The sequence below is a fragment of the Marmota monax genome, unplaced genomic scaffold (assembly GCF_021218885.2).
Source record: "Marmota monax isolate L192 unplaced genomic scaffold, Marmota_monax_Labrador192_F-V1.1 WCK01_AAM20220418_F8-fsc00125, whole genome shotgun sequence".
Taxonomy (NCBI): domain Eukaryota; kingdom Metazoa; phylum Chordata; class Mammalia; order Rodentia; family Sciuridae; genus Marmota; species Marmota monax.
In genome coordinates this window covers 6031518-6056334 of record NW_026695235.1, presented here as the reverse complement: position 1 = coordinate 6056334, position 24817 = coordinate 6031518, and the positions used below count along the sequence as shown (strand labels likewise).

At 45.0% G+C, this 24817-nt stretch overlaps 1 protein-coding gene across 5 annotated transcripts in view; it reads right to left on the bottom strand.

Moving 5' to 3' along the window:
* Dop1b (DOP1 leucine zipper like protein B) overlaps positions 1–24817 on the bottom strand; it is a 104965-nt gene that overhangs the window by 6000 nt on the left and 74148 nt on the right. For 3 of the 5 annotated variants that reach the window (XR_006850616.2, XM_058577234.1, XM_046439057.2), the window contains exons 25-32: positions 23558–23662; positions 23393–23459; positions 15980–16124; positions 8369–8451; positions 7714–7823; positions 7461–7607; positions 5272–5333; positions 4439–4567 (exon numbers count right to left, since the gene is read on the bottom strand). Coding sequence is in view for 4 of the 5 variants with exons in the window: in XM_058577234.1 (XP_058433217.1) it covers positions 4439–4567; positions 5272–5333; positions 7461–7607; positions 7714–7823; positions 8369–8451; positions 15980–16124; positions 23393–23459; positions 23558–23662 (848 nt within the window). In the remaining variant the exon portion in view is untranslated. Of the gene's footprint in view, positions 1–2109; positions 2586–4438; positions 4568–5271; positions 5334–7460; positions 7608–7713; positions 7824–8368; positions 8452–15979; positions 16125–23392; positions 23460–23557; positions 23663–24817 lie in introns of those variants that run through there. The other 2 variants (XM_058577235.1, XM_046439058.2) reach the window with 2 other exon arrangements.

Here is a 24817-nt window from a genome sequence, read left to right as displayed (position 1 = left end):
CCCCAGGCTCCCAGTGAGACACAGGGTGATCAACACAGTCCAGCAAACCGACAGCAGCGCCATCTTGGAGCATCACTTTTCTTTTTTTGTTGCAAGGCTACCTAATACCTTTACCTCATGGGTGTGCTCCTGGTAACTGCCAGGATGTAACGTGCTATTATTAACTACAGTCCTCATGCTGTGCATCCAGTGGCTTTGTACAGTGGAATTTATGTCTCCCCATTTCTCCCCATCAGTGTAAGATTTATGTCACTCTGAGCCAAGATGGGTGCTCAGCTCGCCACTCCATGCGCATCGATCTCTTTCACTGCTATCTGATGGTGCTATAAATCAGGGTGAAAGAACCTAACGAGAAGTCTGCCGTCCCTGCCCTTTTTGGTTGGGCTAAGCTATCCACCAGGAAGTGCTATCCCTCCTTAGAGGCAGACGTGGTCACTGTTCCATGGAGCATCTTGAGGCCAGCCAAGTGTCCCAAGACTCGGTCAGAGACTGCTGTGAATGCACTCCAGCCCCTCACACTGCTGGGCCTACCCAGGCACAGCGCTGGGCACAAGGACAATAAGTAGGAAAGAGCTTTGTAAACAGCTAATCAAAAGCGAATAGGGTAAAAGTATATTATTTTAAGCCAGTACTTTTTTTAGAAATGTAGCACTTGAGTGGGTGTAGTTTATTGGGAGAGTGCTTGCCTAGTAGTGAAAGGCCCTGGGTTCCATTCCTAGCATTGGCAACAAAAAAGAGAGAAAGAAATGTACTTGTTTACAAATTCTTCTCTTTCCCCCAAGAGCTCCCAAACCACCTTCTATTTAAGTCAGCAATATGCTGACTTTATTACATATGAAAAAATAAATCAGTACATTTGTGGATTTGGGGCTGGGGCTCAGTGGTAGAGTACCTGCCTAATGTGTGTGAGGCCCCATGTTCAAACCTCAGAAGCAGTAAATAAATATCGTTATATTATAATCATATTTTAACGTTACTACTATGTTAACATCATATTTTTAGTATTATTAGGGATCATCATTGTAATAGCGATATAAAATGTACATGCTAGTTCACAGCCCCCAATTTTGACCCTCAGTGGAATGATTTTTCAGAATTGTTTGGATGGACACATTCTGCACACCACAGCTTGAGAAAGGCTGCTTGCTGGCTACTCTTTTTTTCATTCTAGCCTCTATGCAGCTGGTAGCATCTCTAGCTCTCTGGGCCTCACCCATGTCTTACCCAAGATGTGGGAGAGGGAAGGAGCTGGTGTTTGCTCTCAGACCAAAAGGAAAACAAGGTACATGTCCAACACATTCTTCATTTCCTACTCGCTCCTCTATCGATAAAGGAGACTCAGCGCTCCCATTGAGACTACTGTCCCCTGGCCAGGTTTGTAAAGTACATTCAGAAGCTGCATGTCAACTGTGGGAAACCTGACGCCCATGGTTTTCACCCCTGCATATTCTGTAGGCATGCAACCAAGTTCAGCTCTGATCTGCTTCCAGCCAAAATCAATGGAGGGCTGCCCTCGACCTCACTGGCATTCCTGGTCTCCCTTTGATCAGATCAACCTCTTGGTAATTCATGTAAGGCATGCCATTTGCATCTGTCAATATTCAAATATCTGCTTTCATGTATCTTAAGTGTTCAAGATATTATGAGGTGAAGATCTTAATGTGCATTACATGTTGAAGTTACATCATCTGAAGTATAAAGATACTTTATTATTGCAAATATAAATTATTATAATTACTAGTCATAAAAGTTGTTAATGTTTTATATTAAAACAATTAAGACCTTCCAACAGTTAGAAGCTTGAAGTAGACTGATGATTAATACTGACATTAAGAATCATATTGCTGAGCACAGTGGTGGTCGCCTATAATCTCAGCAACTTGGGAGACAGAGACAGGAGGATCCCAAGTTCGAGGCAAGCCTCAGCATCTTAGGAAAGGCCCTAAGCAACTTGCCAAGACTCTGGCTCAAAATAAAAAATAAGAAGGACTGGGGATGTGGCTCAAGTGGTTAAGCTCCCCTGGTTCTTAGTTCCAAAAACAAAGGAGTCAATCCCGATGACTTCAGGAAAAGCACAAATGAGACGACAGATGTTGAAGAGCACACACATTGAGCTGACACATGTTTATAAAAGATCAGAGCAAAAGACACATCGTGTTTCTACCTAAAAACAATCCAAATGCCCTTCCATTGGTGAGGGAGTAAATAAAATACAGAATAAAATCTCCTAGAAAAAAACATTAGCCACTAATAAATGCAATGATGTGGATTACTCTCAGATATATTATGCAAAGAGAAAGAAGCCAGACTCCAAGGCTATATGCCATGTGATCACATGTGAATGACATCAGGAAGCAGACTGGTGGCCCCAGGGGCTATGGGGAGGGGCTCACTCTCAAGGGCACAAAAGCTGGGTGCTGTGGCACATGCCTAGGATCCCAACTAACTGGGAGGCTGAGGCAGGAGGACTGCAAGTTCAAGGGCAGCCAAAGCAACTTATGGAGACCCAAAATAAAGTAAAATCAGTTGGGAGTGTAGCTTAGTGGTGGAGACTCTTTCATGAAGCCCTGGTTCAATCCCCAGTACTGCAAAAAAAAAAAAAAAAGAGAGGCATGAGGGAACAATGAGGTGGAACGTTCTATACCTTGACTGTGGTGATGTCTATATGCATGGGCTTATCAAAATCCACAGAACTGTATAACCAAGGGGTGACATGTACTACATGTAAATTACACCTTCATGAACCTGATCAAAAGAAAAAAAGATTCATTCTATGATTTTATTTGTAGAATTGTTCATTATGTTAGCCTTTATAACATGAAACAACAACAAAATCCTTGTACTAATTTTATTTGATTCTATTTAGGCCATGATTCTTAAGAAAAATAAATTCCTGTTTGAGAATTTTTTCATATCTTGGAGGAGGGTGAATTAAAAACAGAATATCCACTTTGCCACCTGTTTTGGTTTGGATCTGGAAAGTCACCCAAGGGCCTGGTCCCCAATGCAGCAAGGTTCAGAAGCGGGGATTTGGGGAAGTGACTGAATCATGAGGCTTGGACCCCATCAGGGGATTAATTCCCCGAGAGCTGAAGAGACAACTGGGAGTGAAGGAAGCTGTAGGCGGTGGAAGTCACTGGAAGAGCCTACCTTGTCTCTCTCTCTCTCTCTGCTTCCTGGCTATTATGGGGTGAGCAGCTTTCCTCTACCACACGCCTCTGCCATGATGCTCTGCCTCACCTCGGGGCCAAAGCAATGGGGTCGGCCAAGCATGGGCTGGAACCGTGAGTGAAAGTAGACCTCTCCTCCCTGGAACTGCTTTCCTCAGGTATCTGTCACCGCAATGGAAAGGTGACTAACACACCCCTTTAATGTTTTTTTTTTTTTTTTTTTTTTTTTTTTTTTTATATTTTATTTATTTATTTTTAAGTTTTCGGTGGACACAACATCTTTGTTTGTATGTGGTGCTGAGGAGGATCGAACCCGGGCCGCACGCATGCCAGGCGAGCGCACTACCGCTTGAGCCACATCCCCAGCCCCCCCTTTAATGTTTTACAGACAGAAAAGAGCCCTCAAAATCTGTGACAGTTAATCTTTTTTTATGCAGACAAAAAATTTATATGAAGGAAAAAAGGGCCTTTACCAGCCCCTGTTCAAAGTGCTGATTGAGGGAGTTCTATCAACATGAAGTACAGTGGCTGTGGGAAGACGCTAGCAGGAGACTGGTGTGAAGACAGTAAACGGTCAGACTTCTAAAAGTCAACCTAATTAAAATTAATAACATTATAAAGAATATAATATTGTGATTGTTTTTTAAAATAAAGTTCAGATTTATGGTCATATTTCTGTTTTGTTCTGTTTTATCGGCGATGCTGGGGATTGAACCCAGGGTCTTGCGCAAGCTAAGCCAAAACTTAACCCCCGAGCTACATTCCCAGTCAAGCGATGTTTCTGAAGTTCAGCAAGACCCCCTGTAGAGTACTCCTTGTGACATTTGACCACTGTGCCAAAATGTACTGCAAAACCCTTTAAAAGAAGCTCCCAACTCAGTCACTTATGGGTCTTTCTGCGTGGGAATGGGGTGGGGAACAGCTGCCCCGTTGCCGTGGTCTGAAGGTCTGTCCTATCCAACACACTGAAATTCAATTGCCAATGGAATGCTATTAAGAGGTGATTAGGCCACGAGGGCTCCACCCTCACAGGTGGGATAATCGGTGCCATTATAAAATAAGGAGTTTGACCTCCCTCTTGCTCTCCTGTCGTCCTGCCTTCCGTCATGAGATGAAGCAGGAAGAAGACCATCATCAGAGAAATTGATGAGCCCGTTAATTTCCCAGCTTCCAGAGCTGTGAGCCAGTACATTTCTGTTCATTATAAATTACTTAGTCTCATATAATCTGTTCTAGTAACAAAAGACAGACTAACACAGCCATCTTACCTTGTATCAATGGAAGGTAAAGGTGGTACTGATCAAGTTCTCCACTGAAGACAGCAAAAGCCTGGCGCTTTAACAGCATGGCTTTCTGCTCAAAACTTGAGAACAGTTTTAAAGAACTGCTCTGCATGTCTGGAACAAATATATAGCAGACAGATTGATTAAACTTGGTAAGAAAACCACAGACAGAGGTTAAGTGAAATTGGGTCCAGTGTAATTCCCATTTTCCCCGTTGAAAAATCATGACTATGATTAAGTGAGAGTGTGTGATAATTATTTTCATGTATTATTAAAAATACTCATTTCATTAATGATATATAATGACAGGGCAGTAGAAGAGGATCTGAGGTATAGAAAAGTACTCCTGTTATGGAAAACAAATTACTTTTGATACAAAGGTGTGAACCTGGTGTGAACCTGGCTGCTTTCAGCAGTATTTCTCCACAATCAAGTTGTAAAAAAGGCGTCATCAGGCCGGACACAGGCCGGGCACAGTGGCACACACCTGGAATCCCAGTTCAAGGTCAGTCTCAGCAACTTAGTGAGACCCTGTCTCAAAATAAAAATAAAAAGGGCTGAGGGGGTATAGCTCTGTGACTGAGCACCCCCGAGTTCAATCCTGAGCACTGAAGAAAAAAAAAAAAAAGGGTTGTCCAGGCCTCCTAGTAAACAGAGGGAACAGGGAGGACACAGTCACCTAGTCCTGACAGTTGGCACATCTCATCACAGTGTAAGGCTCAGCACAGAAAAGGTTTGGGAGGGGTTCTGAAATGCATGGTAAGAGCCAGTTAGGCTGGCCTTGGTCCTTAAAGTGTGGCAAGGAACACAGAACTTACTCATTAGGTCCTTAAACATGGTTTTCTCATGAGTCAGAAGATGGTCAATAATGGACTTCCAACTGGATATTAAAAAAAGCAATATTAGTTAAATTTGCAATGTTTGATAATAAAATTAAAAGCATCAAGAAAATAGCCTACTTTTAAAATAAGATCTGTTAAAAAAAAAAAAACTGTCCTCTGAAAAGAGGCTGTTACACAAATACATAAGCTGTTGTATGAGGAAAGGGTAAAACCTTAGCATTTCTTGTCTTTATTTAAAAACCTTTCTTTATGACCCTAGCATCAGGAAGAAGGATGCTCGCTCCAGCTGGCCACGAAGCCCACTCACACTGCCAGGGTGCTCTGGTTTCCCAAGGTTGCCCTTCAACATACCTACACCAGGTGAGGCTCCGAGTTTTGTGGAGGGAAGGTGGTGGGTGGTGAAGACAAATACCACCCTTGGCGCTTACTTCCAAAGAGCTAATCTGGGCTACCCAGTAGAGCAAAAAGCTTATGGCCAGCCCTTTCCATACATCCTATCTGTAGACTCAGCCAATCATGGATCGAAAATACTCAGGAAAAAGATTGTGTTTGTATTGGACATGTGCAGAGTTTGTTATTATTCCCTAAACAATACAGTAAAACAAGTATATACATAGCATTGACATTCTGTTAGGTGTTAAAAGCCACTTGGGGATGATTTACAGTACAAGGAGAATGTGTGTAGGTTCTATGAAAATCTAGTGCATTTTATATAAGATACCTGAGCATCCGTGGATCTGGGGACCCACAGGGACAGAGGCTCCAAGCAGCCTTCTGGTGGCAGAACAAACATTTAGGGCACACAAAAAGGCTGTCCCAGGCATGTGTGGTGGACACACTTGTACACCCAGCTACTTGAGAGGCCAAGGCAGGAGGATTGCATATTTGTGACCAGCCTGGGCAATCTAACAAAACTGTGTCTCAAAATTAAAAAAAAAAAGGGGGGGTGGGTGGGGGCTGGGGTTGTGGCTCAGTGGTAGAGCGCTCGACTAGCATGTGTGAGGCACTGGGTTAGATCTTCAGCATCACATAAAAATAAACAAATAAAGGTACTGTATCCAACTACAACTAAAATAAATACACACACACACACACACACACAAATTAAAAAAGAAAAGAAAAAGGGTGTGGTATGGTGAAGTAACCCTGTTATCTCAGCAACTTGAGAGGCCAAGGTAGGAGGATCACAAGTTTGAGACCATCCTCAGCAATTTATCGAGATCCTAAGCAGCTTAGTGAGACCTTGCCTCAAAATAAAAAATAAAAGGGCTGGGGATGTGGCTGAGTGGTAGAGCTACATCCCTGGGTTCAATTCCTAACACTGCCAAACAAACAAAAAATTCTGCCCCCATCTGCACTGTCTCTCCCAACGCCGCCCTTGTCTTTAAAAAAGGCCCATTCAGCAAGCCAGGGGAGCCACTGAGTGGGTTCCTTGATTTCCAGGGAAAAGGCACAGGAAGCACATCTTGCATCTGTGTCTCAGGTGATCTCTAATGGCAATGCAGGGCTTGGCCCACTGCAAGATCTCAGTATGAACTTGGGGTGTATGAGCTGAGAAATGGGGTCAAGATACCACCTGCATCACAGTGGGCTCTGCCACCTCAATGCTGGCCAAATATTTCATGATGATGATAAAGCAGCATATCTGGGCACAGTGGCACAAGCCTGTGGGCCCAGCTACTTGGGAGGCTGAGGCAGGAGGGTCAGGAGTTTGAGATCAGCCTGGGCAGCACATCAAGATCCTATCTCAAACCCACAAACAAACAAGAAACTCAAAGCAACACTGGACCAAGTGTCCCTAGAACACCTACAACCCTATATTATGCTCTTCAGGAATAATGCGCTAACTCGCTCTCTCTCTCTTTTTTTCCTATGCTAGGGATCAAACTCAGGGTTCGTGCATTCTAGGTGGGCACTCTGCCTCTGAGCCACACCCCAGCCTACGCGCTCTTCATTTAGCAAAACTATTCTTTTGATGAAAAAGGCACCTTTGTACCCTAAGAGATTCTGAGTGCCTTTCTGGTGAAGGCCTGGCTGACTACGAGCCTGTGACATGTGTCCTATGATCGGAGCCGATGCTAAGGGTCTGCTTCCATCTCCACAGTGAGAATTACTGAACCACAACCCGAGGTCCAGAGTGCGCTGTCCAGGGCAGCGTTTCTTACTGAACACAAGAAGTATCCATCTGAAAGAAAGCAGGGTCCAGAAACAGCTCCAGCACGTCCTTCTTCCAGGCGCGTTTCGTGTAGGCGTAGCCGCTCAGGGAGCTGAGCAGCTGGGCGCTGGCCCGGAAGCTTGGAGCGTTGTAGGCGCTAAATGGGGATGGGAAGAGCGGAAGTCAAGGTCAAGAAACCCCTAGATTCTTCCTCAAAACACATTCTGCATCTTGGGGGGATGAAAGGGAGGAGACAGCCTCACCTGTGGTTGCGTAGGTAGGGAAAGACGTAATAGAGCAAGCGGGAGATTAAGGGCACGGCCTTCTCTTTCTCGTCACTGCGGTAAACCATGTCCAGCAGAGAAGCCAGAACCTAGAAGGCCCAGACGGTAAGAAAACAGAAACAAATATCCTCAGGAGAAAAGCCCACGCTGTAGCTGGAGGCCTGCTGTGGTCTGGATGAGGCAGCTCCTCTCAAGGCTCTGTGGGTAAAGGCGGATCACCAGCCTGGGGCACTGTTGGGAGGTGGTGGGACCTTAGTGGAGGAAGTTAGGTTACTGAGGACAGGTCCTTGAAAGGGATATTGGGGTCATGGCCCCTCCTCTTTGTACTTCCTGGCCACCAGATGAGGGCAGTTTTGCTCCACCACACCCTCTCTACCATGGTATTCTGCTTCACTACACGCCCTAAAGCTTCTGAAATTGTGAGCCCAAAGAGACCTTTCTTTATTTTGACTTGATTTTCTCAGGTACTTTGTCATAGCAAAAGGAAGCTGACAAACGAGGTCCTCACTGACTTTGGAGCTCACCTGGGAGGGTGAGCCCACACTCGCTGGCACCTGAGAATAAACACATGCCTTTGCGATAATTCAGGATGGCAAGCATTTCCACAAGGGACCACACTCAGGTGTGTATTTACCTCTGCCAGGAGAGAGAGGGCTTGCACACTGTAAACCGAGGGGGCAGACGCGGACACCATTGCTGAAGCCGCAGCAGCATCTGCTGACAGAAAGGCATTTGTGTTTAACTATGAGGGTTGGGTCACCATTTACTGCCCCTAAAGCATCACATGAACCTGAGTCATGAGCTTCTGTCTTTCTTTTTTTTTTTATTTTTTAAATATTTTTAATGTTTATTTTTTAGTTTTCGGCAGACACAACATCTTTGTATGTGGTGCTGAGGATTGAACCCGGGCCGCACGCATGCCAGGCGAGCGCGCTACCGCTTGAGCCACATCCCCAGCCCCAGCTTCTGTCTTTCTTATTGACTGGGTTTAACAAAGACATTCTTCTCGGTTAACACTGAATTTCATCAACTAAGAATGGAGATATTTGGACAAAATAAATTAGCACCAACTCACCCTTTCCCTCCTCATTTCTATTCTTGTCATTATTTTTGAAACTTCAATATCCCCTTGGGTGATCCATCTAACATTCTGGTCCCTATGTGCCTTGACCTCTTCCAGAAATCTGTGACTGTGCTCCAGCCCAGTCACTAAATGTGTTTGTCACATCCCTGAGCTCACATATTTCCAAAACCTCCATTTCCAGCTGTGAACACCCATAGGGGATTTTCCTAAGTCCCTGTGTGGCCTCCACTCTTCTACTCTGCACTAGGCCCTTGTCTCTTCCCTACCTGGCAAACACCTGTACCTCTCTTGATTCTCTCTCCTCTGAAGAAATCACCTAAAAAACTCAGCGCTGGCTAACCCCGACCGTCTACAGCTATGACTAGAATGTGGTTTGGCCTGTGGGGCCTTTCAGAAATGATTAAGAGGGAAAAATGCCTTTTTTGCAGGATGGGGTTAGTCCTTGTGGGTCTGGATCAGTTATCAGAGAGTGGGTTGCTAAACAGTGAGGCCGCCACTACTGTCATTGATTCTTCTGCACATGCCTGCTAGCCCTTGGCCTTTCTCCTGTTATGACAGAACACAAAGGCCTCAGTAGAAGCCAAGCAGATGGCAGCACCAAGATTTTGGGACATTCCAGCCTTCAGAACCACAAGCCAAAACAAACTTTTGACTTGCAATCCTCCTGTCTCAGCCTCCTGAGCTGCTGGGATTACAGGCGTGCGCCATCGCCCCGGTCAAAATAAACCTCTTTATGTAAATGAACCTGTCTTGGGCATTTTACTGTAGAATGGAAAACAGACAAGACATCTGTCCATGCAGTTTTGTGTAGCTAAATGTTCTGGAGAAAATTATACCATTCTGATCATGAATTTCAAAAGGGACCTGATGCAAGCAAATAGTCTTGTCACATGTTCCTGGGTGGTGTGCTGGCTTTTCTCTCTCCAATATAATTCTTTTACATCCTCCCTCAACACCCACTCCCACTGATAACCTCTCACCCCATATTCTTTTCTTTTTTAAAATTTCTTTTATTTTTTTTAAAAAAATATCTAAATAAAGATATTATGTGGTGTTGGGGATTGAACCCAGGACCTTGCCCATGATAGGCGAGTGCTTTACTGCTGAGCCAACCCCAGCCCCTTTCACCCCATATTTCATTGAAAAAATTAAGGCAATCAAAGGTCACCCCTTCATTTTACCACTAAGAAATTATTAACCCCAGTGTATACATTTATGTTCTCTGTCTCATCTCCTGTTTTAATAGACAGCTTTCTGGTTCTTATCAAAGAACAATAAGCCCATTTATGATCTCAATTCTGTCCCAACAGCAGTGAAGAACTCTGCTCTCAATTCTCCTCTCCCTCTCTTGCATTAAGAGGAACTACCACATCATTCCATTGCCATTTACACAGGCCCTGAAACACTCCAGCGTAAAAGCAAAGCACAAGAATAAGCATCTTTGGTCCTTAGTTCTAACTAGTTATTGCCCTACTAGTTAAACTTCAAGGATTCTCTCCATCCACTGTCTCTACTCCTACCCCAACCTCCGCTTCACCTCCTCCATTGAGTGTTCCCCCTCGTCATCCCAACCACATCCCCACGGCTTCCTACTGTCTAGTCCAGCAGGTCCTGACCTCCCTTAACCACTTCTGCTCCTGGAAACTCTCCCGGAGCCCATGATTCTGTGCTCTCTTAGCTTTCCTCCCACCCCATGACTGCCTCTTCACCTTTTGCTGGATGCTTCTCTTTTTCAGATATCTTAGCTTTAACCCATGTAAGACCAAGCTCAATGTCCCTTTCTAACACAATGATCTCCTCCTTCAGTCTTCTCTACCTCAATAAACTACTTAAGCCCCAAACCTAAGTCATCCTCGATTGCACTCAATCCCCAATCCTCCTGCTGGCCTGAATTTAAACCACTGCTCGCCCTGCCTCCCAGCCAACAGCATCTCTTTCCCAAATGACTGTGAAATCCTTTAGGCTGGACTTCTGGCTTCCACTGGCTCAGGACACTCTGTATCACTCGGACAGCCTAGGTGATATTTTCTTTCTTTTTTTGGTACTGAGGATTGAACTCAGGGTGCACTTAACCACTGAGCCACATCCCCAGCACCCCCCCCCCCCCCCACACACACACTTTTTTTTTAGAGACAGGGTCTCACTGAATTGTTTAGGGCCTCGCTAAGTTGCTGAGGCTGGCTTTTATTTTTTTTTTTTTTAAATATTTATTTATTTATTTTTTAGTTTTCAGCAGACACAACATCTTTGTTTGTATGTGGTGCTGAGGATCGAACCCGGGCCGCACGCATGCCAGGCGAGCACACTACCGCTTGAGCCACATCTCCAGCCCCTGAGGCTGGCTTTTAACTCAACAGTTCTCTTGCCTCAGCCTCCCAAGCCGCTGGGATTACAGGCGTGTGCCACTGTACCCGGTATTTCTAAGAATTTTTTAAAGCCAGGTAATCATATTACACAACACTGTCTCAAGGTTATATTTACTTGTTGCACAAAAGCCAGGCCCAGCAACACTTGATGCAACCAAGTTGCCAGAGCCCCAGGGGTGGGTGGAAGCCTCCTCACACCTAGGCAGAAACGCCCAACAGGGCAGCCAGGGAGGAGGGTGCACTCCTCCCCTACCACCCCCAGCCACAGTGCAGAAAGCACAACTGCTGGTTATTGCTCGCCAAGGGCAGTACTCAGAGTATCTTCGTTACAGGATTAGGTGCAACTACTTCTTAGGCAGACCACAGGGCCAGCTATCTAGCAAATATGGCATAAGTAATGGTGTGGTATCAAAATCTGCCCAGTACCCTGCCCTTCCTCCTTTTGGGAAGAGAACCAACTTTTGGGTGAGAGCCCACACTACGTGGTGGCTCCTGCCCTTCCTCTGGGTTAGGTACGTCACCCAGAAGAGCTACCAGAGTCATTTGAGCATCTGGTCACTCCACTGCTTAAAGCAGATATTATTAGCCCTGGGCTTTTCATGTGCAGGAGCCCAGAGTTCTTCATTTGGTATTTTTGTTTTTGTTCATCTGCAATAGACTTCTTTTTTTTTTTTTTTTTTTTTAAGAGAGTGAGAGAGAGAGAGAGAGAGAGGGAGGAGAGAGAGGGAGGGGGAGAGAGAGAGAGAGAATTTTTTTAATGTTTATTTTTTTAGTTTTTGGCGGACACAACATCTTTGTTTGTATGTGGTGCTGAGGATCGAACCCGGGCCGCACGCACGCCAGGCGAGCGCACTACCGCTTGAGCCACATCCCCAGCCCCTGCAATAGACTTCTGTTATCTGTAACGGAAAAGAGCCCTGACTCATGGACGCGTCTTCCCTTGTATATAAAAAATGACCAACTTAACCAGATGAGGTGGCACACGCCTGTAATCCCAGAAGCTTGGGAGATTAAGGCAGGAGGATTGCAAGTTCAAAGTCAGTTTAGCAACTTAGTGAGGCCCTAAGCAAATTACTGAGCCCCTGTCTCAAAAAAAAAAAAAAAAAAAAAAAAAAGGCTGGGGATGTGGCTCAGTGGTTAAGCACTCCTGGGTTCAATCCCTGGTACCAAAAGAAAAAAGACCCATTTAGCATTGTTTCTGTGGATATATCCATCACTAACAATTCTGAAAGAAGAGTAATATAAGCTAAGAAGTTTTGAACATTTACTCTGTGGCAGGCACTGTGCCATATAGTTCATACTGAAAACAAAAATGTAATTTCTCATCACTGTTTTTAATAAAACTGGGACTAAACTTACCTCTCATCCTGCATTAAGCAACAGTGCACAGGCTCTCCTGTCCCCATGTTAAATAAAATGCAGAACTAGCACAGAAAATCAATTGCCCCAAGGCACGCTGACTCCCAAGAGAAAACTGTACACCAACTAAAGCAGCTAGCTCATCAAAACTGGCAGCACACTTACCAAGAGTCACTTCTGGGTCCTCACCTCATGCTGCACCCCACCATTCCAAACCACTAACTCTGTGAGAAGAAAGGGACTAGAAGAAGCACACGTGCGTGTGTACAAACACATATACACGCGCACACTCCTTTACCTTTGCCACATGATGCTTTGTGCTGCCTGGGGACTCTGCCATCATAGGAAAGACTCCTAGACCTTGCACCTCCAGAACCATGAGCTGAAATAAACCTTCTTTATAAGTTACCCAGTCTATAGTACTGTGTTTTTGATAAGAGAAAATGGATTAATACACCCACCTTAAAAGATCTGTCACAACTCAGCTCAGCCAAGGTCTTGAAACTATAAATATCCTTGCCGACTACTGAGATACTCCTTTGACACATTCCAGTGTCTCCCTTACTGAGTGCCATGCCCTGAGATCTGCCTGGTTGGCAGGTGTGCCTGCGGGTCTTTAGGGCCTGGCAATTAACAGCCTAACAGCCTAAACTACCACACTGAGTTTGTAACGATGATGTAGAGGCTGTTTTTGCTAAAAAGCACAGACTCTTCACTTTGGCCTGAAGATGCCCAGTGGGAAGCAGCATCTCTGCCTGTGTCTCTATCTCCTTTACCACCTTAAACTTTGGGTCAGAATCCTATTTGGCTCTCCAGGCATGTTAATCACTTAGGGAGTGTCTGTGTAAAAACAGGTACTACAAAGATGATTAGTCCTAAATCTACCTAATTTATTTTGTCTTCCTTTAAGACTGAGGACACAAGATAAGGGTAACCAGGGCGTTTTCGAGACCTCCTGGAGTGGTGCCTAGAAGTCTCTAGTCATTGCCCAAAGCTGCAGTCACCCTGGAATAGCACAGCCTTGCAGACACATCACCCCACAATGGATGAGATCACCGTCCTAAGCAGGAACAATTACCCCATGACAGGAACTGTGGCTGCCCCCCAATTAGGAGTAATCATCTCATGGGAACTGAACTGCCCTTTTAAGCAACAAGGACTTCTCCTGAGTCACCTTGCAAAACTGAAGGAGATAATGATCAACCAGACCAGTCTGATCAAGACTGCTCTGCTCTCCACCAGTTCTGTAGTGGTTTGGATCTAAAATGTCCTCCAAAGACTCATGTGTCAAAGGCTTGTGCGGCGGTGTCCAGAGGTGGGGCTTTGACCTCACCAGTGGAGCCAAATTTGAGGACCTTATTGGGAGGTGGTGGAAACTATGGGAGTGGGTCTTTGGGAGCATGCCCTTGGGGACTGTTCCTGCTTCTCTCCTTTTTGCTGCCACTCCCCCACCTCCCATTTTCCAGCTACCACGAGCTGAGCTACGCAGCTGTCCTCTGCCAGGCCCTCTGCTGTGACGCTCTGCCTCACTCAGGCCCAAGGCAGTGGAGCCAGCCGACCACGAACTGAGACCTCTGAAACCATGAGCCAAGAAAAACCTTTCTTTCTGGTCGCGTTTTTCTCCCAGGTATTCTGTCTCACCAATAGAAACCCATCTAACACATGTCACTCTAACCCCAGCCCCAATTCTTCCTCTATTTAAACCTAGAGCCCATGTCGGTAGCCTCAAAGACAGCGCCAGGACGCCTGATCCCCTTGTCTTCCTATTGATTACAAGCCTTTCTGCTTTCACCATTACCTTTGTTTGCTGTCTTTGGGGCAAAGAGTCAGACCTGACTTGTTGGGACTATTAATCAATTTTTGACTCCAAAGGCTGAATCCTTTTTCCCCCTTGGAACTGTGGAACCAGTAATAAGACCAAGCAGTAATTGAACAGCATAAGAGATTTTTATTCTTGGCCGAGAATAGAAGTGGGAGGCAAATTTATGAAACAACTTCCTACCCCTTTGGGGCTGGGAGATTACCCATATTGGGCAAAAAAAATGAGGAAGACAAACAGGCTAATAAAGGGGAGGAACTGTCATTTCTTTTATTATAATGAAGCTAGAGATTGTCTGGTGGTCACCCTGGATGCCACCTTAGATCCAATTGGTTCTGGCCAGCCCACCTGAAGAGGGACTTCTGGCCTTCAGGTACCCCGTGCATGTGCATTATCTAGGGAGGTCACCTTTGGGACTCTCCCTGGGCCCAGCGAAGGTTAACATGGCATCTGTCACTGGGATGCCATCAGAGGGACCCTACTGTCTTGTTACACACACAACTTAAGTTGTTAAGAAGTGAAGACTGTTCATTCACTTAGCTGCTGAGCACAAAGGGCACTTGGGTGAATGGACGCAGGCCTAAGCAAGCAGGACATGCTTTTTCCTTAGCTTAAACTTTTCCCCCTTTGGTCCTGGGGACTGAACCCAGGGCCTCCCATTTCCTAGGCAAGTACTCTACCACTGAGCTATACCCCCAGCTTACTGTTTAATTTTGAGACAGGCCTCCCTAATTTACCCAGGCTAGCCTTGAACTTTGGATCATTCTGCTTCAGCCTTGAGCAAAGGGCTTGGGCCACCATGCCTGGCCCTAATCTTGCTTATTCTGAGGACAAGAGGCTGGAAGGCCAGAAGTTCCTCTTTGGATGGGCTGGCTGAAGCTGGCTGGATCTAGGACAAGCTGCCAGCTGTAGACCAGACAACTTCAGCTTCATCACAATCCCATCTGCATGCTGAAGGAGTACTCTCTGGTGCCAGATAGTTGACCATCATGACAATAACCAGAAAGAACCATATAAGGAACAAGGTGGTGCCCAAACAACAGGATAATATCCACCCATTCCCAGAAAATACATGCATATTCCTTCCCTTTATTAGCCTACTCCCCCATTTTTCTTATTCTTCATCTATGACCCCCCCAACCCCCAAGGGGTGGGAACTTGATTTGCAAGTTCATCTCCCACTTTTATTTTTGGCCAAGAATAAAAGTCTCCTTCAGTGCTTGGTCTTGTTAATGTTTCCACAATTCCAGGAAGAAGCAAGCACCCAGCCTTTGGGATTGAAAACCAGTACAGGGCTGGGGTTGTGGCTCAGTGGTGGAGCCCTCACCTAGCAGGTGTGAGGCCCTGGGTTCGATCCTCAGCACCACGTAAGAATACATTAAAAAAAAATAAAGGTACAATGCCTTTGTGTACAACTACAACTAAAATAAATATTAAAAAACAAAAACAAAAACAAACAGTACCACCTTCACTTCCCAACCTCATAGCTTCTCTCTTTCTCCCCAGGTGTGTCTGTCTGTCTGTTTTTAGTGGTGAGAACACTTAAGCTCCTTCCAAAGGCCAAGCGAGGGCCCCAAGCGGGCAGCAAGCATTACCCTCTGATGCCCCCACACCTACCATACAAGTTCTCCTCAGGGTCAGACTCTTCCAGGGCCACCTGTGGCTGAGCCTTCACTTCCAAGTTTCTGCTGAGCCAGCTGGTTTGTTCCAGGGAAGAGCCAGCAATGTTCCCTATGGCTTCCAGGATTTTCTGAGTGATTTCCTGAGAGCCATCAGAGGAAGAGGAATGGGAGTCAGTTAAGAAGTTTAGGTACGAAGAGGCAGCACCATCCAATAAAAATATAACTCAGGGGCTGGGGCTATGGCTCAGCGATAGTGCACTTGCCTGGCATGCGTGAGGCACTGGCTTCGGATTCTCAGCACCGCATATGATAAATAGAATAAATAAATAAAGTTCTATCATCAACTTAAAAATATATATATAAAAATACATATAACTCAGGTCATAACTGTGAGCCATTTACATAACATCAAGTATTCTATGGTCACATTCAAGGTAAAAAGAAACAGGGCAGCTAATTTTTTTTAAGCATTTATTTTTTTAGTTGTAGGTGCACATGATAGCTTTATTTATTCTTATGTAGTGCTGAGGATCGAACCCAGGGCCTCACGCATGCTAGGCAAGCGCTTCTACCTCTGAGCCCCAGTTTCTCATGGCGTGCTCCTCCTTACCTTCTGGGGATACTTTCCAAGACCCCCAGTGACTGCCTGAGACAGTGGTTGATACTTGGTGACCCAGGAGGATTAGTCCCAGAAATCCTCATAGCTACCCACAACTGTGGGTGCCAACCCCAGTCCTAGAGGCAGCTAATTTTAATATGTCCTATTTAACCCAATGTATCCAACACACAATCAATATAAAATTACTAATGAGGTTTTGCACTTTATTTTGTATCACGTCTGGAACCAACATGCATTTTACATTTCTAGCACATTCAATTCAGCCACACTTCCAGGTGCGCAGTGGTCACATGGTTAGGCAGCAGTCAGACACAGGGATTTGAGCAGTTAGGTCAGGGGTGTGAGAAAATACTCAGTGCCAAACAAATCAGTTAATCAACAGCACTGCCTCTGTGGCACCACAAGGTCTGAGAAGATAGCTACTTCAGGGCCCCACCTGATCTCAGCCCTATAAACTATTGCTCTTACAACTGGACAAGATAAACTCAGGGGTTAAGCACAAAGGGCAAAGGTACGATTGCTCCAGAGGGTCTAACTGCTACCACATCTTAAGCAAGGCCCTGCACAAACAATGCTGACCAGACCATGGCCTAAGATAAACACAACGCAACCATAAAGCTCACGATGGTCATGGGACCCTGAGTCCCTGGGAAAGCAGGGTGACGAGGTCCAGAGCTCATCAGCCCATCTGTAAAATAAGTTCCAATTGGAACTTGTCAGCTGGTCAGGATGACAGAGAGTTGCCCTTAGGTTATTAGCATAACCTCGCCATATCCTAAGGAAGCCTTACTCCCCTTCTCATGGGTTTCATGGAACACCTACAGGTAAAAGTGTTGTAGGGCAACTTTGGGAATCTAGTGGAGTTTGTCAATCCAGAGCACAAAGGACCTTCTAACAACTTTGCCTCCTACCCCAATTAAACCACACTCACAAAACAAACTGCTCTTCTCTTTGAGATGACCCATCCTCCTCTCTGGGTGTTTTCTTTCTTAATAAACTTTGCTATATTTGTATGGTTGGGGTCTTGCTCAGAACACAAAGGCGATGGCATTTCTGGTAATGACAAGTGCCCAGTGGTTACTGTACTGGCCAGGTACACAGACATCAGGAATCAGACATATTCTGATAACAAAGGAGCACACTGTTAACAGGTTGGTCTTCTGGTTTCTCTAGGACCAGGGGTTCTTACTAGTGTTAAATAAAAATTATAGGAGACCACTTTTTTGAACTGAGCTCCACTACTAACCCTGACAGGAACAGCCTAAAATGAAAATGGAGTCATTCATGCTGATGTCCACATCACCAAGCTGCAACTAAGCTGTTTATCTAATCCTCTGAAAAATCAGGACTAGCCAGTTAACAGACAGGTTCTCCAAACAGGTCAGTTTCAATTGGCTTAATACTGAAGTTCACTCTCTGCCTTAATCTTTGGATAAAAAGTAACCTGAACTAACCTATTGTTAACTAGTTAATTTAAAAAATTTTTTTTCCATGTCTCCCTATACCCTCATTACAAGAAAAGTAGCTTTAAAAAAAAATTTTTTTTAGTTGTAGTTGGATACAATACCTTTATTTTACATATTTATTTTTATGTGGTGCTGAGGATTGAATCCAGAGCCTCGCACATGCTAGGTGAGTGCTCTACTAATGAGCCACAACCCCAGCCCAAGAATAGCTTTTCTTTTTGGTACTGGGGACTGAACCTAGAGACACTTTATCACTGAGTTATATCTCTAGCCCTATTTTTAATTTTGAGACAGGGTCTGGCCAAGTTGCTGAGGCTGATCTTGAACCTGTATCCTTCTGACTAAGCCTCCTGAACTGCTGGGATTACAAACTTGTGCCACCGCAAAAACAAAGAACGTAAATGACTGTGGTCATTTCCAAGTTATTCTTGCTTTTTTCAGTCCTTTTTTAATCACACCAAGCTCCTCTGCTCAGCTCAATGGAGCACACTGTATTATGACATGAAGTCATTACTGGGAGATGTAAATAAATCCTCCAGCTTCACTTGCTCTTAATTGACTTAAAAATCATTAATTTTGGAGGAGGTCACACAGCTGGGCAATACATTACCAGCCTCCCACTAGCTTGGTGCGGGTGACATCTCTGACGTGTGGTTATGACGGTAAGGGCAGCTAGGCTATTCTTTAGGGAGCAGAAGGCCACTTCTGCTGAAAACACTGGCTCTCTTCTTGGGCTTGCAGGTGTCTGCTGGGTGACCGGAATGGAACGAGAAGGCCTGCACCTCTACCTTCAGATTTGGCTGGTGTCCTCTGCTGCTGAGAGCCATAGCCAAGTAGGAATGACACATGGCATTTTGGGTTGAAAGGTGACCCTGCTCAGGGATTAGGGTGGCTCTGGGTTTAGGGTGGATCCTGCTGGGGATAGGGCGGCTCCAGGATTAGGGCCTATCCTGCTGCCTCAGGCACCCGCTCCTTTCGAGTTCCTTTTGCGTTCTCCAGGGGTTCTGAGAGAATTGGGACGCAGAGCCCGGTGGAGGGAGTGTATTTCCCAGGTAGTGTGTTTAGAGTGCCGGTGAGAGTTCGGGAATAAAGAGTTGCTGTTTGAATCTACAAGGCTTTGTGGTGGCTCGGTGATTTTGTGCCCAGACAGACTGCGGCACTCTGCTGCCTTGACCCTGCCTTGACTCTACTCAGGTCTGCATGTAGACGTGTTGATCATTTAAGAAATGTCTCTCCCAAACTATAACACAAGGATAATTTGACCCAGGCTTTCTTAGCCTCTGTCCTCCTCCTTCAAGGCTAAAGACATCTATCAACTGCCATAACCAGAAAGACCAAACTAAGAAGAGAGCAAAAACAGCTGGCACCCAAATTCCAGAAAGATCTCTGCCTATTTCCAGAAAAGACATGGATGTTCCTCCCCTTCATTAGTCTCCCTCTCCCTCATTCTTCCTCCCAACCTCCTGCAGTAGAGAAGCTGGCTGGGAAACACAGCTCCCTCTTTTCCACTCTTTGGCCACTGAATAAAGCCCTTCTTTCTCCCCAGTACTGTCCCATGGAACACTGAGTTGTCTGTGGCTGAGCTTTGGGACTAAGCATGCCTGAGACTAGAACAGAAAATCGAGATATCGTTATGCTAAATTGTTGTAGTTTTGTCCTTTGACACTGGGATTGTACCTTTCAATAATATAAAAAATAAAATTAAATAAATTGGCTAGATGGGGGCAAACTTACAGGTTACCCACTCTCAGGAGCACCATCAGGGAAGAACTTGGTCAGCAGGTGAATAGACAGGAACCCTGAGCAGGGTTCATGGCCAGTATAACGGCTGACCAACCACCAGCTAAGAGCAACTATAACCCCTGACCTCAATTATTACACAAGGTCCATCAGCTTTGGAGCTATGTTTAGGCATAAAACAAACACATCTGCCTCCTGAGTGGGAAGGGGGTGCACTTGAGCAAATCAGCTGGCTGGCAAACCTGTGTGTGTATGTGTGTGGGGGGGCGAGTAATGGGCAGAGTGAAAGATCAGGAAATGGGGTTTGTGCTAAGAGAATTCCCACGAGGATCATTGCACAAATATATCCTGTGAAATACTTACTTGGTCTTCCTCCCACTTTCCTGGCATCTCTCTTCTAAAATCCTTGGAAATCTCCCAAACTATCTACCTATCATTTTTGAGACAGATATATATCTAGATAATATATATCTAGATATAGGTATAAATCTCGATATAGATTTTTCCGCCTCAAAATGATGGCAAGGTATATATCTTTCAAGATGACTGAGATATATATCCATCTTTTTTTTTTTTTTTTTTTTTGAGAATTTTTAATATTTATTTTCCAGTTTTCGGCGGACACAACATCTTTGTTTGCATGCGGTGCTGAGGATCAAACCCGGGCCGCACGCATGCCAGGCTAGCGTGCTACCGCTTGAACCACATCCTCAGCCCTTTTTTTTTTATTTTTTTATATATATTTTTTTTAGTTTTCGGCAGACACAACATCTTTGTTTGTATGTGGTGCTGAGGATCGAACCCGGGCCGCACGCATAACAGGCAAGCGCGCTACCGCTTGAGCCATATCCCCAGCCCTATATCCATCTTAAATTCATACATATATATATAAAATATATCACATACATATATATGTAATTTTGTAGATATTCCATTTTTTTTCCTTTTTGTGATATGGTGATGCTGGGGATCGAATGCAGGAGTGCTCTACCACTGAGCTACATCCCCAGTCCTTTTTAAGACAAGGTCTTACTAAATTGCTGACGCTGGTCTATTTTTTTTTTTTTCCTGGTGCTGGGGATTGAACTCAGGGCCTTTTGCATGTGAGGCTGGCACTCTACCAACTGAGCTATATCCCCAGCCCCTTGAGGCTGGTCTTAAAAACTTGAGATCCTCCTGCCTCAGCCTTCTGACTTCCTAGGATTATAGGTGTATACCACCACGCCTGGTGAGGGTTGGGATTTTCAGCCCCATATTTCAACCACCTGTGCTGAAAGAGGACTAAAGGTTGAGCTGATCCCCAATGGTCAGTGACTCAATCAATCATTCCTTCATAATGAAGTCTCCATAACCCCCACAGAACTAGGTTAAGAGATCTTCCAGTGAGCTGAACACACAGCAGTTCCTGGAGGAGGCCATCTGGGGAGCATGGAAGCTCATGTCCCTACCCACACCTGGCCTTTGTACTTCTTTACCTGTAATATATTTGATAATAAACTGGTAAATATGTTTCCCTAAGTACTGAATTGCCCCAGCAAATTAAATGAACCCCGATTTAGAGGACAATCAGCAGCACAGGCAAAATAACCTGGGTTGTGCATTTGAGATGAGGAACAGCCAGTGGGTTAGAGCTTTCCCCTTGTGCAGGCAGCTGACTCCAGGTAGATAAGCCTCCGAATTGACCTGATTTAGAGGCCACCAGGCTGGTATGCACTGGAGAACGCATTGCATGGTAGCAATTCACACATTTTGAGACAGAAATTTGGGGATACAGGAAAAATACACTGAGTCTCAAAGGAGAAGCACCTATGAACTGTTGGAACATAGGAAACACCCATGAACTTTTGAAATGCAGTGAGCAACTGTGAGCAACCCAGCCCATGTCCTTGGCCTTCTTTCTTTTACTCAGGAAGGCAATGTACATGCACTAGAAGAACTGTCAGGAAATCAAACTCCACACTCCCTCCACCTCCAGTCCAGCCCCAGCTGCTGTCCTCTATAAATATCAACATCCCAGGGCAGCATCTGCATGGTAATGATGCTTTCTTCTCCACAAGTTGAGTCCAAAGGAGCCACTCAAAACTTCTCATTATGCTTTATACAGTTCCTATTGTGGTACGTCCTGATACTGTTGCAGGATATACCTTATACAAATGCTGGGGATCATAACAATTTTCAATAATATCACTAAAGATATAAAACTGTTAGACAAGCCTTGGGATCTACACATTCAACCAACCAGGAATGGAAGTATCAGAAAGAAAACTGTATTTGCACTGAACACCTATAGACTTTTTTCTTTGGCATTATTCCCTAAACAGTACAGGATAACACCTCTTTACTTAGCAATTCAGTACTTAGGGAAACATATTTACCAGTTTATTATCAAATATATTACAGGTAAAGGGGTGCAAAGGCCAGGCAAAATAAATAACCTAGAGATGATTAAAAGCATCCAGGAAGATATGTACAGGTGGGCTGGAATTGTGGCTCAGTGGTAGAGCACTCGCCTAGCACAGGTGGGACCCGGGTTCGATCCTCAGCACCACATTAGGAAAAAAAAAAAAAAAGGCATTGTGTTGTGTCCATCTACACCTGTAAAATAAATATTTAAAAAAAGATATGTACAGGTTGTATACAAAGAGTATGTATGCCATTTTATACAAGGGACTTCAGCATTTTTGGACTTTTGTATTTTGTGTGTGGGGTCTTGGAATTGACAGATACTGGGCTGGGGTTATAGCTAAGTGGTAGAGCGCTTGCCTAGCACATGTGAGGCACTGGGTTCAATCCTCAGCACCACATATAAATAAATAAAATAAAGGTATGGTGTCCATCTACAACTAAATATATATTAAAAAAGAAAGAAAGAAAACAATTGACAAATACTACACACCCCAGGTTAAATTGAAGCCTTTGACCACAAGTCACCATCTCAATCAATCAATGTTTTATAATAGTGGCAAAATAGTGATTTTCTAACTCCATCTTTTTTTAAAAATATTTTTTATTTTTAGGTTGACAAAATATTTTATATTTATGTGGCGCTGAGGATCGAACCTAGTGCCTTATGCATACTAGGCGAGCACTCTACCACTGAGCCATAACCCCAGCCCCTCTAACTCCATCTTGAAGTCTACATATTAGTCAGCTTTCTGCTCTGAGAAGTTTTCCATCTGAGCAAGTTGTACTTTTGCTTTTCAGTATTTACAAAATTTTCTATAAGCATGCAATGCTTCTATAACAGGGAAAAATAAAGGGAAGAAATGTTTCTTCTTTTCAGGAAAGAAATCTATGTGTAATGGCAGATGGATGTTTTAGAGAGGGCTCCACAGACATCTGCATACCCTGCAGGGTTGGGGGGGCCCTGTAAATTCTAGGGTAGGCTGCTCAAACACTAACCAGGAATCTTCATGGCAAATATAGGCCCCAAGCCTGCCTGCACCTCCACTGGCAGATGATGAACTTGATCACAAAGGCAAAGCCAAGATGGGACTCTGCCAGTGCTGGCCATTGGTGGTGACCTACCCTAAAGATGGCATCGCAGGAATGACAACATTCACTAAACACTGCACATACAGACCTGCAGGTCCTTTTGGTCCTTCTTGCTTTCCAGGTTGGGAGTTCTTGTTACAAAGTCATTCAGCATGCTGTTGGGGGACAATTAGTTTCTGATCAAAAATGCTGCAGAAATAAAATATGTTCCGACAGAAAACACTACCTCCATATGAATGTGGTGATGTGATACCTGAGAAGCAGAAAATATCCAGGTGGAGCCAGATTCAATTGCACAGATTCCTTCAGTACTCCCAACAGCGAAGCAAAGTTCTCCTGCAAGGCTAGTATTGGAAGCCTATTTAAACAAACAAGGGAAACAATGTTAGCATGGGAAGGCAGCTAGGGATGAGCAGGAAATGGATCAGGGAAGGATAGGAAGGACTATAAAAAAAGCCCCTTGCTGGGAACTGACGCTGAGGTGCCAGTCTCCTTCCACATTCCCCCTCCTTCCGTTTATACTCATGGGCACGTATCATGTTCCAGAGTTATGCATGTACCCATAAGTTGCCCCCAGAGTCAGCTGACCATCACATGACCTTCCACTTATGGTCTTAGGCCAGAAAAGGTAAAATGACCCAAAGTACACAGTTGCATGCCCTCAACACGTTAACAGCACAGGTGTGTGACTCCCCCCACATGGGGGACCCTATGCCAACACCAGGCCAAGGAGGGGAAGCACCTATCACTTCAGGGTTTCTTCACTGAAAGCCCCACCTCCTATCCTAACAAAAGCAGAAAGCTGAATCATGTCAGGGGTCCTGGCCCCGGTTAAATTGACCCTTCTGCCACCCCTTCTCTAGGGAGTATCTCCCTCTCCCTTGCCTCCCCAGCCTTACAATAAGCCTGCCTTGGATGGTCTTTTCTTAAATGCCCTCCTGCAGGAGCAGAAGCTTCTGGCCTCAGGACCACCTTAACCCTCTGTCTTCGCCTCATTTGTCTTTGTGTGTTGCACTGGGGTAACTGTCTAATCTTAGACCAATGATACCAAGGGCCAGATCATAACAACCCACAGTCAACCTCCAATGACAAAAACACCATCCATGAACAACTGCAAATACATTTACTTATTAAAAACATTTTAGACCAGGAGTTGGTAAGCAAAGAGGAAAACAGCACATCTGACTGGCCTGTGTTTTTTGTTTTTTCCCCTTCGTGCTCTGGCAAGCAGCTGGAGTTAGGGGACCAAACCCTGCTGTGGACAGGAGAGATCTGGCTTCCTTGTCAACAGAATAAAAGCCCGAGATGACTGGTCTCAGTCTCTCTCTGGCCTAGTATCCTGCTTCCCTGACACTGCTGGTGACACACATCAACCCCCAGCAGCTCTCGGGCAGGCTCCTGAGGGATGAGGCAGACCCTAACAGGATGGCCACAAAGCCAGGCAGCAGTGCAATCTTCTAAAGCTCAGGTGCAGACAGAGGTCCCAGGGCCTAGTTCTGGTCCCTGGCCACCC